This window comes from Rana temporaria, chromosome 3, assembly GCF_905171775.1.
Source record: "Rana temporaria chromosome 3, aRanTem1.1, whole genome shotgun sequence".
NCBI classification, from domain to species: Eukaryota; Metazoa; Chordata; class Amphibia; order Anura; family Ranidae; genus Rana; species Rana temporaria.
Window position 1 is genome coordinate 421,669,260 of NC_053491.1, and position 16,756 is coordinate 421,686,015.

General features: G+C 44.5%; 1 protein-coding gene across 1 annotated transcript in view; it reads left to right on the forward strand.

Annotated features, from left to right (window-relative positions):
* Positions 1-16,756, forward strand: part of SORBS3 (sorbin and SH3 domain containing 3) — a 66,424-nt gene that overhangs the window by 6,088 nt on the left and 43,580 nt on the right. The window contains exons 3-7 of the mRNA XM_040346163.1: positions 2,490-2,648; positions 6,342-6,402; positions 6,483-6,561; positions 6,739-7,294; positions 11,438-11,530. Of these exons, the coding sequence (XP_040202097.1) occupies positions 2,490-2,648; positions 6,342-6,402; positions 6,483-6,561; positions 6,739-7,294; positions 11,438-11,530 (948 nt within the window). The remainder of the gene's footprint in view (positions 1-2,489; positions 2,649-6,341; positions 6,403-6,482; positions 6,562-6,738; positions 7,295-11,437; positions 11,531-16,756) is intronic.

Sequence of the window (16,756 nt, forward strand, 5' to 3'; positions counted from 1 at the left end):
GTGTCCTAGAGGTCGTCTGGTCCCATATACCCTGCAGAGGTTGTTCTACCTGTCTGTTTGACCATCCTAGTGATAGGTGGTCCCTACCATCTGGTAAGCGTCCCTGCTCACGGGGTGTGGAGTGTCACAAGAGGCCCTACATGACTTGGTGGTGGAATACCTGTCTTAAAGATTATTTGGACTTTTCTTTATATTTCAATTATAAGGATTCACTCTTTGCACAACTTTGAACTTATTCATACAATTTTTACACTGCTTCGCAGCAAAACTGCATGAAAAACACAATTGCATTATTGTCACTTTTTTGCCACGTGCGTTAAATTTACTGTACTGCACAATGCGTTTTTAATGCATTTTTTAATTCGTTTTTGATGTGTTTGCATTGTGTTTTGACTTATGCCACATACACATGACCATTTTTAATGGTCTAGAAAAAACAACGTTTTTTTCAACCCGATTCTTGTTAAGCCTGCCTACAACGTGTACGGCGCACTATAAAGGGGAAGTTCTATTCGGATGGCGCCGCCCTTGGGGCTGCTTTTGCTGATTTTGTGTTAGTAAAAGTTTGGTGAGAGATGATTCGCGCTTTTCAGTCTTCGCGCTTTTCAGTCTTCGTGCTTTTCAGTATGTTACAGTATGTATGTGTATGTTACAGCGTGACGAATGTGCTATCTCCATTATGAACGCTAGTTTTATCAGAATGAGCGCTCCCGTCTCATAACTTGCTTCTGAGCATGCATAATTTTTTCATGTCGTTAAAGCCTACGGATGACCATTTTTTTACAACATGAAAAACGACAACGTGAAAAACAAGGCGAAAAAATAGAGCATGTTCTAACTAATCTAGTCTAATCCAGACAACTCTGCTAGACACTATAGAAAGTCTATACTATTTAGGCCCCTTTCACACGGTTACGTAAGTCTGTTTTTCATCCATCCATTGACTGATGAAAAACAGACATACATGTATCTCTATGGTATAGCGGACGTTAGCGGATGATCATCTGCTGACATCTGTCTCCGTTAAGCTAAGCTAAGCTTCGGTTTTTAAGGCGGAAGAAAAACCTATTTTTTCTTCCGTTAAAAAAACAGAACGGACGGAAAACCGATGTTGGCAGGCCATTCGTTTACATCCGATCCGCTGACATCCGTTTTTCAACCCCCCCCCCCCTCATTACAGACTTTATATAGCTGATTGCTAAGGAGGAAGCCGGCTGCCATGTCCATAACATCCGATGAGTCATCAGCTAAATGTAAAAAAAGAAAAGAATCGCCGGACAAAAATAATTGGGAAAAAAAGGGGTGTGGGGTCCATACCAGGCTCTTCAGGTCTAGTATGGATTTGGAGGGGACCCCCCATGGCAAAATATGAAAAAAAATGGCGTGGGTCCCCCCAAAATCCATATCAGACCCTTATACAAGCATGCAGCCTGGCAGGTCAGGGAAGAGAGGGGACGAGCGAGCCCCCCCTCCTGAACCATTCCAGGCCACATGCCCTCAACATTGAGGGTGGCTGCTTTACCTTTGTTTTGCACCTTGCTCCCCATGTTGATGGGGACTAGGGCTTCATCCTGAAAACCCTGGCTGATGGTTGTCGGGGTCTGCGGGTGGGGGGCTTATCGGAATCTGGAAGCCCCCTTTAACAAAAGGGCCCCCATATCCTGGCCCCCCCCCCAATGTAAGTGGGTATCGGGTACATCTTACCCATTCACCAAAAAGCAGTGGAAAGTTAAAAAAACAAGAGTGGTTTTGACACGTCCTTTATTAATAGCTCTGAGCTGTCTTCTCCCGATGCCGTCTCTCCCAATGACATCTCTCCTGCTGCCGTCTTCTCCCACCGCTGTCTCTACCGGTGTTGTCTCTCCCTCTGCTGTCTTCTTTCTCGCCGCCAGATACCCGCAAAAAAAAATCCGCTGTTGTTCTCTGGCTGTCTTCCTCCGTTGTGTTGTTGCTCGCTGTCTGGCATCTGTTATATAGCCATGGGGCGTGGCTATCCAATGACGTCACCCGGAAAGCCTGCCCTTGTGACATGACAGGGGGCGGGCTCTCTGGCGGTGAGGAAGAAGACAGCAGAGGGTGAATATGGCACCGGCAGAGATGGCACCAGGAGAAGACGGCACCACAAGAGACAGCGGCGGGAGAAGACAGCGGTGGGAGAAACAGCTCGGGGAGAGATGACGGCAGAAGAAGACAGCTCAGAGCTATTAATAAAGGAGTTTTTTTTTACTTTTCACTGCTTTTTTGGTGCATGGGTAGGGGTACGATGTACCCGCTACCCGTTCACATAGGGTAGAGGGCCGGGATCTGGGAGCTACCTTGTTAAAGGGGGCTTCCAGACCCTGACAACCACCAGCCAGGGTTGTCGGGAAGAGGCCCTTGTCCCTCTGCCAGACACTATAAATCCTAAAAGAAGGGACTTTGCAGTAGCACAGCTAGACCATCTTGAATACAGGACCTAAATTGTTTATTACATCCTAATATAAATACAGGTTATCTCTGATGATGAAAACCATATGTACAAAGCCAAGTTGGTGCTCACCTCTGAAGACACCTGGGACAGCCCAAGTCCACGTACACAGAGGCGCTGGATCCGCTATGAAGGCATTGGACCTACAGATGAAGACGGACTGCCCTTCGCGTCCAGATCTGTGAGTGTTTAGTGTGTGTGAAAGGCAATTACTTCTATGGTGTGCACCTCACTTTTCTGTTTTTGATTTTTTCACAGATCCCCCTGATGAAACCAATATGAGGTGGTATCAAAAAGTTTAGAGAATAGCTCTGTTTGCAAGAAAGTACTTTATTTATTTATGTTTACACACTATCACCTTCAAAATAGTCCGCTTTCACAGCAATACAGCGCTCCCAGCATTCCTGCCACTTCTGGAATGTGTCCTGGAAGTCTTCTTTTTGAAACGTGTCAAGCACATTCTGCTATCTGCGCTGGATCTCCACAATGCTGTCAAAACGGCGACCTTTGAGCTGAATCTTTAACTCATCGCAGCATCGCCCAATAAACTTGCTAAATCATGTCAAACATCTCTGTGGCAGATATGCCAAGTTTCCCGCAGAATTTCACGTCTGCTTTTTGTTCTAACTTTCTGTCCACGATGAAATAGAAGATGTGGAAACGCATGTGGTCAGATTAGCACCAGTTGCACAGCTCCCGATGTACACAGGACGATGTCTTTTGGCACACTGACTCATGAAGGTCGGTGCTCGCTGTGACTATGCGTGCAGCCTTGTGCTGCCATCTGTTGGCGTGTTACAAAACTAGTCTAAAAACTTTTTCATATCACCTTGTATATTGGCGAAAAATGTTGGACGTTTTATTTTTTCTTTAGTTCAGGGTTCAGGCATTAGAATAAAAATATATTCTTGCTCCAACCTGGTGAGCAAATAAAAAGAAAGACATTCTTGTAGACTTGATTGCAAAAACGAAAAGAAGGCAAAAAGTATTTTAGCAAAAGGAATATAGGGCTAGATTCACATAAGAGATACGACGGCGTATCTGCTGATACGCCGTTATATCTCTGTTTCTATCTATGCGACTGATTCATAGAATCAGTTACGCATAGATAGCCAGAAGATCCGACAGGTGTAATTGTTTTACACTGTCGGATCTTAGGATGCAATACCGCGGCCGCCGCTGGGGGTGTTCGCGTCGTAAACCAGCGTCGGGTATGCAAATTAGGAGTTACGGCGATTCCCGATGGATTTTCGCGTTCGCTACGTCGCCGCTAGTCTAGTTTCCCGTCGCAAAGTTAGTCGGTTTTTTTGGTGCCTTAAATTTACCCAGCAATCGTATTGCTGTATAAAGTATGGCCGTCGTTCCCGCGTCGAAATTTAAAAAATAACGTCGTTTGCGTAAGCCGTCCGGGAATACGGAATTACGCTACGCGCGTCGCCGTTCGAAAAAATGACGTCACGGCGCGCAAAGCACGACGGGAATTCCGAAACGGAGCATGCGCAGTAGGTCCGGGGGGGGAGCGCGCCTAATTTAAATGGCACACGCCCATTTAAATTGGCCCGCCTTGCGCCGGAGGCCACCCGCGGAGGATTTAATCGCAAGTGCTTGGTGAATCAGGCACTTGCGATGAAAACTTGCGGCGGTGTAACGTATCTACGATACGTTACGCCGCCGCAGTTATATGTGAATCTGGCCCATATTTTACTCTAGCTGTCCCTCTTCTCTATCTTATATATCTACAGTCTCTTCTAGATGATGAGAGGTTAGTCATTGGTCCCTGGTCTGACTATAGTTCACCATAGGGTACTATACAGAGAATCTATAGCCTCGTACACACGATCAGTCCATCCGATGAGAACGGTCTGATGGACCGTTGTCGTCGGTTAACCTATGAAGCTGACTGATGGTCCGTCGTGCCTACACACCATCGGTTAAAAAACTGATCGTGTCAGAACGCGGTGACGTAAAACACAACGACGTACTGAAAAAAACGAAGTTCAATGCTTCCAAGCATGCGTCGACTTGATTCTGAGCATGCGTGGATTTTTAACCGATGGTTGTGCCTACTAACGATCGTTTTTTTCCCATCGGTTAGGTATCGATCTTTAAATTTAAAGCAAGTTGGCTTTTTTTTAACCGATGGTTAAATAACCTATGGGGCCCACACATGATCAGTTTTGACCGATGAAAACGGTCCATCAGACCGTCGTCCTCTGGTTAACCTATCGTGTGTACAAGGCCTTAGAGGTTTTTTTTTATTTTAAAAGGTATAATAAAGGTTACATTTTACATTCTGCAGTATGACTTGTGAGCTGCAGGTTCCTTCTGATATTATTACAATTGCTGTATTTCCCATAGGACAATCAAGACATTCTTTTGTTTATTTTTGTAAAACATCTCCTTACTTAACCACTTGCTTACTGGGCACATACACCCCCTTCCTGCCCAGGCGAAATTTCAGCTTCCGGCACTGCGTCGCTTTAACTGACAATTGCGCGTTCGTGGGACGTGGCTCCCAAACAAAATTTACATCCTTTTTTTCTCACAAATAGCGATTTCTTTTGGTGGTATTTGATCGCCTGTGCGGTTTTTATTTTTTGTGCTATAAACAAAAAAAGAGCGTCAATTTTGAAAAAAACACTTTTTTACTTTTTGCTATAATAAATATCCTATTTAAAAAAAAAATCAGTTTAGGGTGATACGTATTCTTCTACATATTTTTGGTAAAAAAAAATCGCAATAAGCGTTTAGTGACTGGTTTGCGCAAAAGTTATAGCGCCTACAAAATAGGGGACATAATTATGATTTTTTTTTTTTTTTTTTTTTTACTAGGAATGGCGGCGATCTGCGATTGCGACATTATAGCGGACACATCGGACACTTTTGACACATTTTTGGGACCATTCACATTTATACAGTGAACAGTGCTATAAATATGCATTGATTACTGTATAAATGTGACTGGCAGGGAAAGGGTTAACCACTAGGGGGCGGGGAAGGGGTTAAATATGTAGCCTAGTCAGTGTTCTAACTGTAGGGGGAGGGGGGTGACTGGGGGAGGTGACCGATCTGTGTCCCTATGTACAAGGGACACAGCATCGGTCTCCTCTCCCTGACAGGACATGGATCTCTGTGTTTACACACAGAGATCCCCGGTCCTGCTTAGTTACTGGGCAATCGCGGCCGCCGGGCACGCGCATGGTGTTCCCAGTAACGCGCCCCCTATCGGCTTTTAAAAGACAGGACGTCATATGACGTCCTGTCAGAACAATTGGGCTACCTTGCTGCCGTCATTTGATGGTTTAGTGGTTAAAGTAGAACTAAAGGTTTTTGAAGTATTGTTGTATATGGAGGTCAAGGACCATGTTTTTTTCTCTCCTACACTTTAGGAATGTTTTCAAATGCCCTTGTACCTTGCATATTCTGTTATCCCCTATGTATGTGTATATGGCAAATAAAAACCTTTTAAAAAAAAAAAAAGTAGAACTAAAGGCAAACTTTTTTTTTTCATTTTGGATAGAGTAAGGGAGGGATATAACGCCATCTCTGTTTCATTGTGGAGATCTCCCTTCACTTCCTGTCCCATAGCCAAACAGGAAGTAAGAGGAAATCCCTGCAAGTTAAGGAAATTTCTTGGGGACCCACAGGTCACCAAAGCTAGTGTACCCAAGAAATTACCTCAACTTGCGGGGATTTCCTCTCACTTTCTGTATGGCTTTGGGACAATTATACAATTTTCTATAGATTTACCTTCAACCGTGCAGTGTAAGGGCCTGCCTGATTGCATACAAATTGAAAGTGTTTATCCAGTGGCGTGTTACAAGGGCATGGGCCCCTACAAAAAAAATAATCACTTGATTTTTGTTTTTTTCAGAGTGTGGACAAACCCAGAGAATGGTACAAGAACATGTTTAGAATTCTCCATCCGCTGTCAGGTAAGTACCACTAACACTAAATAACTCAATAGAAAATAGAAATCTCCATAAAGATCAGTATGAAACAATTTTTTCTTCAGATGCTGAAGACAGTGACAGTGAGGGGTCTATCCAGGCTGAAGACGGATCACGGACCCACCATGTGAAAACAGTTTCTAGGTAAATATTGAATTAACTCTGTCACTTCATAACAGCATTTTATTGATATGCTTTTTTTTTTTTTTCTTGGGTTCAGATACAGCAATGTTTTACAGCCTGATTATACTACATGACCGGATCACTAAATTTACATTTATAGTTTATATTATTCAATATACATAATTTTCTTCTCTACAGAAATCTAAATAAAGGACCACAAAATGAGCCAGATAAGGATGAGCAATCCATAAGAAGTAAAGAAACCAGCGACCTGCATATAAAACTGAATCCTACTGTCAGGGAGTCACCCAGCACGATAAGCGGAACCTCCAAAGTTCAGACATCTGTAGTCCCTTCATCAACCTTGTTACACGCCACTGGATATTCTCATCTCGTATTAAATAAACCATCAGAAGAACAACGATCTCCACCTAGCAGGTCTGAAGAGTCACAGTTTACACGTCGCTCCACTGGTACCCATTCCTCAACAATCTCTACCTCCAAACAGTCTCAACAAACACAGGCCAATGCCAACCAAAAGCAAACTTCAGAACCTAATTCAGACTCTTCTAGGCCATCGTACACTTCGAGAGTCTCTGACTTTCCTCATACTCAATCACTCCTTACAAACAGAGAGACGTCTTCTCCAAAAAGCCCCACAGAGAAGATCAAGTACTTCACTTTAGGAGTCAACTCTTCGGCCCGTCCTTTAAGCCCCACATCCAGAGATCGAGTGAAATCCACTAAAGTGTTGGTAAGTGGTGACTGAGTGGATGTGTGAAAAGTCTGGAATATGATGTGTGTTCCAGATATTATGGAACAAGATTTTTTGTGACCAATATATGTGCAGAACATCCATTCACCTATTTTGATTCAGACTAATGAAAGACTTTTTAACTTTTTTAAAGTTTTGAATAGAATAGAAAAGTGTTAAATCCACCATGTTTCTATTATTGTCTGTGTTTCTGCTGGGGAGATTTATAGCCAGATTCAGAAAGACTGGCTTAACTTTGAGGCGGCGTAGCATATCACATATACGCTACGCCGCCGTAAGTCAGAGAGGCAAGTGCTGTATTCACAAGACACTTGCCTCCTAAGTTACGGCGTAGCGTAAATGGGCCGGCGTAAGCGCGCCTAATTCAAATGAGGAACAGGGGGGCGTTTTTTATGTTAATGACTGGTGACCCGACGTGATTGCCGTTTTTAACGAACGCCGCATGCGCCATCCGTGGACATATCCCAGTGTGCATTGCTCCAAAGTACGCCGCAAGGACGTATTGGTCTCGACGTGAACGTAAATTACGTCCAGCCCCATTCACGGACGACTTACGCAAACGACGTAAAAATGTCAAAATTCGAAACGTTAACGACGTCCATACTTAACATTGGCTAGGCCAGCTTTTTGTTCAACTAACTTTACGCCGGAAAACGCCTTACGTAAACGGCGTATCTTTACTGCGACGGGCAAGCGTACGTTCGTGAATAGGCGTATCTCGCTAATTTACGCATTCTAGGCGTAAATCAGCGTTCACGTCCCTAGCGGCCGGCGGAACTAGACAGCTAAGATACGACGGTGCAGGCCGTCGTATCTTAGCTACATTTAAGTGTATCTCAATTTGAGAATACACCTAAATGTACGACGGCTTAGATTCAGAGTTACGACGGCGTATCTATTAATACGCCGGCGTAAACGTCTCTGAATCTGGCTATTACACTTTATTAGTCCTCGTGACCATGGCAGGTGGAAAGGATAATGGGAGGAAATCCAAAATTTGCAGTTGGAACAGAAATAATTGGAAAAATCTTCCAGTTGGGATATCTGCCCTGGTGATAACCGGCAAAGAGAGGATTTTCCCTCCCTTTCACCTATCTTTGTTCTGTGGGATATGAAGTGAAGGGATATCACCCTTATGGGAATCAGGCACCAATATACCTGACAGGGGTTTTAACCATTTACTAGCCAAACCCCCAAAAAAACATATTTTGATTTTAAATGTTTCTTATATGTCTTGTTTACTAGCTGTCTACATTGTGCACACCTAACAGTCAGATTAAAACTCCCCTTCGAACAGATGTGATGTTAAAATACAGGTTTATAGCCAGCTTCAGATAGACTAGCTTAATTTTGAGGCGGCGTAGCGTATCACATATACGCTACATCGCCGTAAGTCAGAGAGGCAAGTGCTGTATTCACAAAGCACTTGCCTTCTAAGTTACGGCGGCGTAGCGTAAATGGGCCGGCGTAAGCGCGCCTAATTCAAATGATGAACAGGGGGGCGTGTTTTATGTTAATGACTAGTGATCCGACGTGATTGACGTTTTTAACGAACGGCGCATGTGCCGTTTGTGGACATATCTCAGTGTGCATTGCTCCAAAGTACGCCGCAAGGACGTATTGGTTTCGACGTGAACGTAAATTACGTCCAGCCCCATTCACGGACGACTTACGCAAACGACGTAAAAATTTCAAAATTCGACGCAGGAACAACGTCCATACTTAACATTGGCTAGGCCAGCTATTTGTTCGACTAACTTTACACTGGAAAAAGCCTTACGTAAACGACGTAAAAAAATGCGCCGGGCGCACGTACGTTTCTGAATCAGCGTATCTAGCTCATTTGCATATTCTACGCCAAAATCAACGGAAGCGCCACCTAGCGACCAGCGTAAATATGCACCCTAAGATACGACGGCATTGGAGACTTACGCCGCTCGTATCTTAGCCTAATTTAAGCGTATCTGGTTTCCAGAATACGCTTAAATTTACGACGGCGTAGATTCAGAGTTACGACGGCGTATCTACTGATACGCTGGCGTAACTGTCTCTGAATCTAGCTATTAGAGTTTTTCAGCAGTAGAGTGTTTTATTTAAGCTGAACTGTGCCATTGCCCTTGCTATCCAATAGCTGATGTACGTGTACATAGAGACTGACATATACTCTTTATTTTTCCCTCTTATGCCAATCTCTAGCAATTCCTGAGTAGCAGCTGTGAAAACTCAGACTGAAAATCTGACTTTTAGCCCAGGTTCACACTGGGCTGCAGAAATGAAGCCAAACTCCTGCCTGTCAGTCCCGATTTCAGCCACGATTACAGAGACATCTGTGCAGGTTTCTGCACCAATGTCAATGTAAATCGCGGGCTGAAATCGCAAAAAGTAATACAGAAACGACTTTTTAAAATCTGTGCAGCATCGCAGATGCGGCGTTGAACCGATTAGGACGGTTTCATTGCTGTCAAATCGCATGTCAAATTGTACCAGTGTGAATCAGGGCTCTAAGGCCCCGTACACACGATAGAATCCATCCGCAGATAAATCCCAGCAAATGGGTTTCTGCGGATAGATCCTATGGTGTGTACACGCCAGCGGATCTGTTTCCGCGGAGAAATCTCCTCTGGGATGGATTCCAGCAGATCGAATATTTGTTGTGCTGCACAACATATCCATCTGCTGGAATCCATTCCAACGGATGGATCCGCTCGTCTGTACAGACTTACTGGATCCATTCGTCCAAAGGGATTCCCCGCACGCGTCGTAATGATTTGACGCATGCGTGGAATTCCTTATATGACAGCGTCGCGCCCGTCGCCGCGTCATAATCGCGGCGACGGCGCGACACGTCATCGGCAGAGGATTTCCGCGCGGATTTCAATGCGATGGTGTGTACACTCCATCCCATCGAAATCAGCGGATATCTTTGAGAGGATTTATCCGTGGAAACGGTCCGCTGGACCGTATCTGCAGATAAATCCTCTCGTGTGTATGGGGCCTAAGAATAGTGTTGTCCTCTATGGTCTACCTAGATAACATCATCTCTCTTCATTGGCTAGAATAATCTTTTTTTTTTTTATCGGCTAAAATCATGCCATGTTTTCAAGACCATACAATCATTTAAATTGGCAAAGATATCCACAAACATAAAGCCTAACAATTACTTTTCTTATTTGTTCACTTTTGGTCTGTTAAATATATCATCAAAGGCATTTTGTTATATCTATTGTGTAAGTGCAAAGCAAAAACAAATGTTGATCATATGCAGTGGAGGCTGGTGTTTAATTTTTTTTTGGGGGGCGCAAACAAACCCCCCCGCCAGGTCTGCACTCACCCCATCCAAGGTTGTGGCTTCCACAGCTTCTCCTCCTGGTTAATCCGGTCTTAAGATCCACCTCCTGTCCTGATTGGCCAGGAGAAAAACCGGGGAAGCCACAACCGTGGATGGGGTGAGTGCGGACCTGGCGGGGGGGGTTTGTTTACCGGAAGACAATAGCGAATATTGATTTGCTAATGTCACAAGTGGATGGTTTCAGGGGGCAGTGCTCTGTGCCCTGAGCCCAACCTTATTGAAGACTATTAAAGCCTCAGGCTCTAATCATATGCTTCCAAAAAAGTCCAGCGCATGGAGATTAGGGGAGGGTGACGCCCCTTATAGACAGACCGCCACTGATCATGTCATGTTCATAGTTGTCCTGTGTCCTGTTAACTCTCCTTGTGTTATCTCAAGTCTAATGAGTCCACTCAGTTCTTATCCAAAACCACAGAATAATTAGCGTCTATGTGGCAGAGATTAGGAGAGTGAGAGGATTTAAGTAGTTTAAGCAGAAGTCAACTGGGCAGGGCTGACACCTCTAAATCCACAAAAGATGTTGTGTTATTAGCCCACAACAGGACTTAACTGACTAGTAGCTGTGGGCATTTTTGGCAACAAGTGTTGCAGATCTTTGAATAGATAAACCATGGGCAAGTGTGCATGAGATTGAAGAAATTCACTGCATATTTATATAAAATATATATATATATATATATATATATATATATATATATATACACTCTAGTGAAGCTAACATTGTTTCTGTAAATATATCATACAAGCATTTGTATCTCTTCATTACCTGACAGGACCAGCTGGAGACAGAGCTGCGTGAGTTCACAGAGGAGCTGGACAGAGATCTGCAGGCCCGGAAACACACAGGGAGTCTGGAACTGTGTGAGGTGAGAAAATGAACAAGTACACAACCAGCTCTGTTATATTTGGAACTCTGGTCCTAATGAGCCAAACTCCCAGCAGATTAAGGCTGGCCATACACTGATTTAAAATTTTACTATTTCAGAAGAGACCGAATGAATGTCGATCAGTGTGTTGCCATCAGAGGCGTATCTAGTGAAAATGGCGCCTATGGCAAGCACTGAAATTGCGCCCATGTCAAAACATTTGAAAACTTTAAGATAACAAGGGACAGAGAGGCACACTGGGGACCACTGGCGGCTGGTGCTGAATTTTTTTTTGGGGGGCACCTGTCACTCCCCTCCCCAGGCCAAGTAGCAATATTAGCAATTGCTGTGCCGGCGCGGCGCTTCAGCAGGCCGGCCGCGATGCCGGGAGCTACATTAGTGCAGGAGGCGGCCACAGGAGGACGGGTGGGTTTTTTTTCATGCGGGGGGCAGCTTTTTTCCGCCCCCCTCCCCATGGCTGCCATACCCTAGATACGTCACTGGTTGCCATCCTTGCTTGACAGAAGTTGATAGTTTGGTCAACTTCTGCCGAAGGTAAACATTGGAAGACTATTCTGGATCAGTGGCTACTGCTGCTGATCAGTGTGTTCTGATAGCAGAGGGTGTCACTGTCAGAATATAATGTTCCGGTGGGGGATTCCTCCCTCCATTTACCTTGGTTGTGTGGATGGAGGAATTTGTTTGTTTTGTAGACAGTTTTACACTAGAAGAATTTTGTTTAAATTTTTAAATTTTAAGAATGTTTGTTCAATTTTCTAACCATTAGTGGGGTCAAATTTGAAATAGTTTTTTGACTGCAGTGATGAGAACATTTTAAGAAACTGGATCGAACGTTTTCAGAAAGAAAACATTTCTAAGTGTATGTAGTTTTCGTTTGGGAAATGTCCATTTGTTCCAAAACTATATTTATCAAGTCATCAATTGTACTGGGAATTTTTATACGAATTTTCATACAATTGTTTGTATGAGTGTTCATTAAAATTCTGCAAGTGTATGACCAGCTTAAAGTGGTTGCAAACTCTGCTACACCACTTTTACCTACAGGTAAGCCTATAATAAGGCCTAAACGCCACCTAGCGGCCAGCGTAAATATACACCTACGATCCGACGGCGTACTAAGACGTACGCCTGTCGGATCGATCCCTCATTCCGTCGTATCTTGTTTTGTTGATACAAAACAAAGATACGACGCGGGAACTTTGAAATTACGCGGCGTATCAATAGATACGCCAGCGTAATTTCTTTGTGGATCTGGCCCACTGTTTCATGGGTCAACATGGCTCTTACCTTTCCCCAAGGTTTAGAAATGTTATAAAATGTAGTGAAATACCCGTATGATCCCCTCTCCTCCTGCGCACTTCACAGCAGGCAGCTCTGAGTCATGCAAATACAAATGAAGCAGAGCAGCTCTTGTTTCCCATCAAATCTTCTTCCCTTTGCCACTAGATGGCGGTGTGCCTATGAAAAGTTCATAATGTGCAGCACTGCTCGCAAAAAAACGCACATCCCTGCGATGTTGGAAATTACCTTTTTTTTCATCATCACCCCAGAAATTCCCCATGACTAATACTTTGACAGCTATTTGATTGAAGGCTTTGCTGGGGGAGCGCTCTTATGGAAGACTAAAGCTGAGCATAGATTATGCAATCTTCTTTCCTTCAACCACCAGCTTCTCCACTGTCAGAATGCAATGATCACTGCTGGCGGCTATAGCAGTATGTATGCAAGAATGTTTTTTGTAGCCCTAGCAACAAATCAAATTCTGTGTTCTACTTTCAACTCTCCACTGCAAAAATAAATGTTGGAAGCTTTTTGGTTTAAATGTACAATAAGAGTAGTTCTGATCGGCACACTTATTATACACAAGGCCTTGCGTGCTTACTAGCTCTATCCCTCATTTCAATCAACTTTTGTGAAGAGAGCTGGGCTGCTCATATTATGTAGTTACTGTGTTTTGGCAAGGAAACACATCAGAGCGGATGATGTGATGTGTTTTCATCTGACTCACTGCACTTTTGTACCGACTTTATTGTTCTTAGATGAAAAGCTAATTGTTTGCCTGCTCCCCCCCACAGGTCATGGAAATTATTCACTTTCACTAGACTGGCCATAGGTTATGCAATTTTCTTTCCTTCTGCAGGTCGTAGGAAAGAAAATCTCTTAATTCCTGAATCAACACAGGCAGTGTTGATGGGGGAATCCCTCTCGCTGCGCTGTATTCTGACGGCGGAGGGTTTGCCCACCAATAGAATATAATGATCACTGCTGGCGGCTGAAGCTGCTGACAATAATCACATGAACAAACCCCGACAGGCTGGTTGTACTGAACTTTATTCCTCTTCCAGCTCCTGGTGGACCGCTTGTCTCAGGCCAGGTCCTCTGTGTTCTGTCCTTGCTACACATTTTAATGTGTGTAACTCGACATGCAGCTACACCCCCCTATTCTGCAAGAAGTCAGACTGAATGTAATGTTAAAAACTTTATTGACAAAAACAGGGTAGGGTGAAACTATTGGGGAAAACAGATGAGAAATGCACACAATGTATAAAACATACGAAAACACAATGAAATAAATAGGATGCAGATGGCAAGTCCATGCTCACCAGCGATGATGCCTGTAGGTGATGTAGGTTTAGTTCACCAACCTGTGCTGCAGGAATGATGGCTGGTTTCCTCTCCCTCAATTCTCGAAATGGAGTCTGAGCTCCCCGAATGCACCTGTTTCCTTTTGAAGAAGGGAGCTCTTATTAAACAGGTTGTCAACCTCCCCCCAAAAAAAACTGCAAGACAAAGGCATAATGAGCTAGTATGCACCAATGACGTCGGCAGCATCGCATATAGTGAATATCTCCTAAACTGTGCAGGTTTAGGAGATATTTATAGTACATACAGGTAAGCCTTATTATAGGCTTACCTGTAGGTACAAGTGGTGTAACAGAGTTTACAACCACTAAGCTAAACACTCTCTAACATCTGTAAAACAGTACATTTATTCCCGGCTCCATCTAGTGGCAAAATGTAACATTGCAGGGAGAACAAGCATAATTTCATTTCCTGCTCAAAGCAGAACAAGTTGTTTTTCAGAAGGAGAGCAAAGTAGGTTGTAATGTTTGAACCTATGGTCATTTCATTCAGAGTTTGGTTCTTGCTTTGAATTCAGCATTGGAAAAGCACAGGAGTTACCAGGCACCAGTGGCGGATGGTGCTCAAATTTTTTTGGGGGGGCACAAACAAACTGAAAAAATCTGAAAAATAACATCAATTGCAGACACTGTGCCATCAATTGCAGACACTGTGCCATCAATTGCAGACACTGTGCCATCAATTGCAGCCTCTGTGCCATCAAACGCAGCCACTGTGCCATCAAACGCAGCCACTGTGCCATCAAACACAGCCACTGTGCCATCAAATGCTGCCACTGTGCCATCAAATGCTGCCACTATGCCCATCAAATGCTGCCACTGTGCCATCAAATGCTCCCACTGTTCCATCAAATGCTCCCAATGTGCCCATCAAATGCTGCCACTGTCCCATCGAATGCCGCCACTGTGCCCATCGAATGCCGCCACCGTGTCCATCGAATGCCGTCACTGTGATCCCCGCCCACTCGCCATCTGCCCAGCACTTACCCTGTCTCAGTGGGGCAGCAGGTGACAGCGAGCGGTGTCCTCCATGGGTTTTCTCCCATCCTCTCCTCCTGTCCTCTCCTATAGGCGATTGGATGCCTGATAGGCGTCCAATCACAGCACCTGTCATTTCAGCCAATCAGGTGACGGGGAACAGACCCAAGAACCTGATTGGCGGAGAGGCAGTTCAGCGTTAGACAACCAAATATTAATTTGCTGTTCTAACACACCCGGTTGAACTGCAAGCGCCATGCATAGTGCTAGCAGGTCATGGTTTATGGGTCGGGCACCTGAATAGGGGATGTCAGTGTGAATGCATGAATCTATTCATTGGTCATAGAAGGGCGTGAAAAGGTTGGGTGTGGTCATGGGCGTCCGCTGAAAATTTTCAGGGGGCAGCGGCAATACAGAGTCACATTTAACCCTGTCTTCGACCACTAGCTGGGGTTAACACCCCCCCCCCCCCAGCAGCCAAATAGGATGGATGGTGTTAGTAGGACAGTCGTTTATTTTTTATTTTTTTACAAATTATGGGCCAGATTCACAGTGGAGATACGGCGGAGTATCTCAGATACTCCGTCGTATCTCTCAGAGTATCTATGCGACTGATTCATAGAATCAGTTACGCATAGATATCCCTAAGATCCGACAGGTGTAATTGTTTTACACTGTCGGATCTTAGGATGCAGTACCTGGGGGGAGTTTGCGTCGTAAACCAGCGTCGGATATGCAAATTAGGAGTTACGGCGATCCACGATGGTTTTTCGCGTTCGATACGTCGCCGCTAGTCTAGTTTTCCCGTCGCAAAGTTAGTTGTCGTTTTTGGTGCCTTAACTTTAGTTAAGTCACCAAGTCAAATGTATTGCTGTCTAAAGTATGGCCGTCGTTCCCGCGTCGAAATTTAAAATTTCACGTCGTTTGCGTAACACGTCCGGGAATACGGAATTACCATACGCGCGTCGCCGTTCGAAAAAATTACGTCACTTCGCGCAAAGCACGGCGGGAGTTACAAAACGGAGCATGCGCAGTAGGTCCGGCGTGGGAGCGCGCCTAATTTAAATGGCACACGCCCATTTAAATTACGCGGTTTTACGCCAGAGGCCGCCGGCGTAGTTTTCATCGCAAGTGCTTTGTGAATCAGGCACTTGCGATGAAAACTTGCGGCGGTGTAACGTACGTTACGCCGCCGCACTTGTACCTGAATCTGGCCCTTTCTTTACATTTTTTACCAGTCTTGTTGGGGGGCTTTGGTGAAATATCAGGGGACTACAGACCCCTGATAGCTCACTTTTGAAAAATAGAAAGGGACTGAGTGTGAATTCTCCAGTTCCTTTCTCTGAGGCATAATAAACATAGTAAATTGGAACAAATATACTCTCTGTGTACCAAACTTTTCCTGATTTCCTCAATCTCTGTGACTGGTCCCCTGCATCTTCTGTGAAAGTTGTGACAGGCTGTGGTAGCACTCCATTATCCTCGTTGTACCATACAGGGTTAATGTTCCTGTATGGTATGCAATGATGCTGAGGCTTTGGGTTGAGGAGGAGAGCAGTGTGGCTGGCTGGAACATGGAAACATA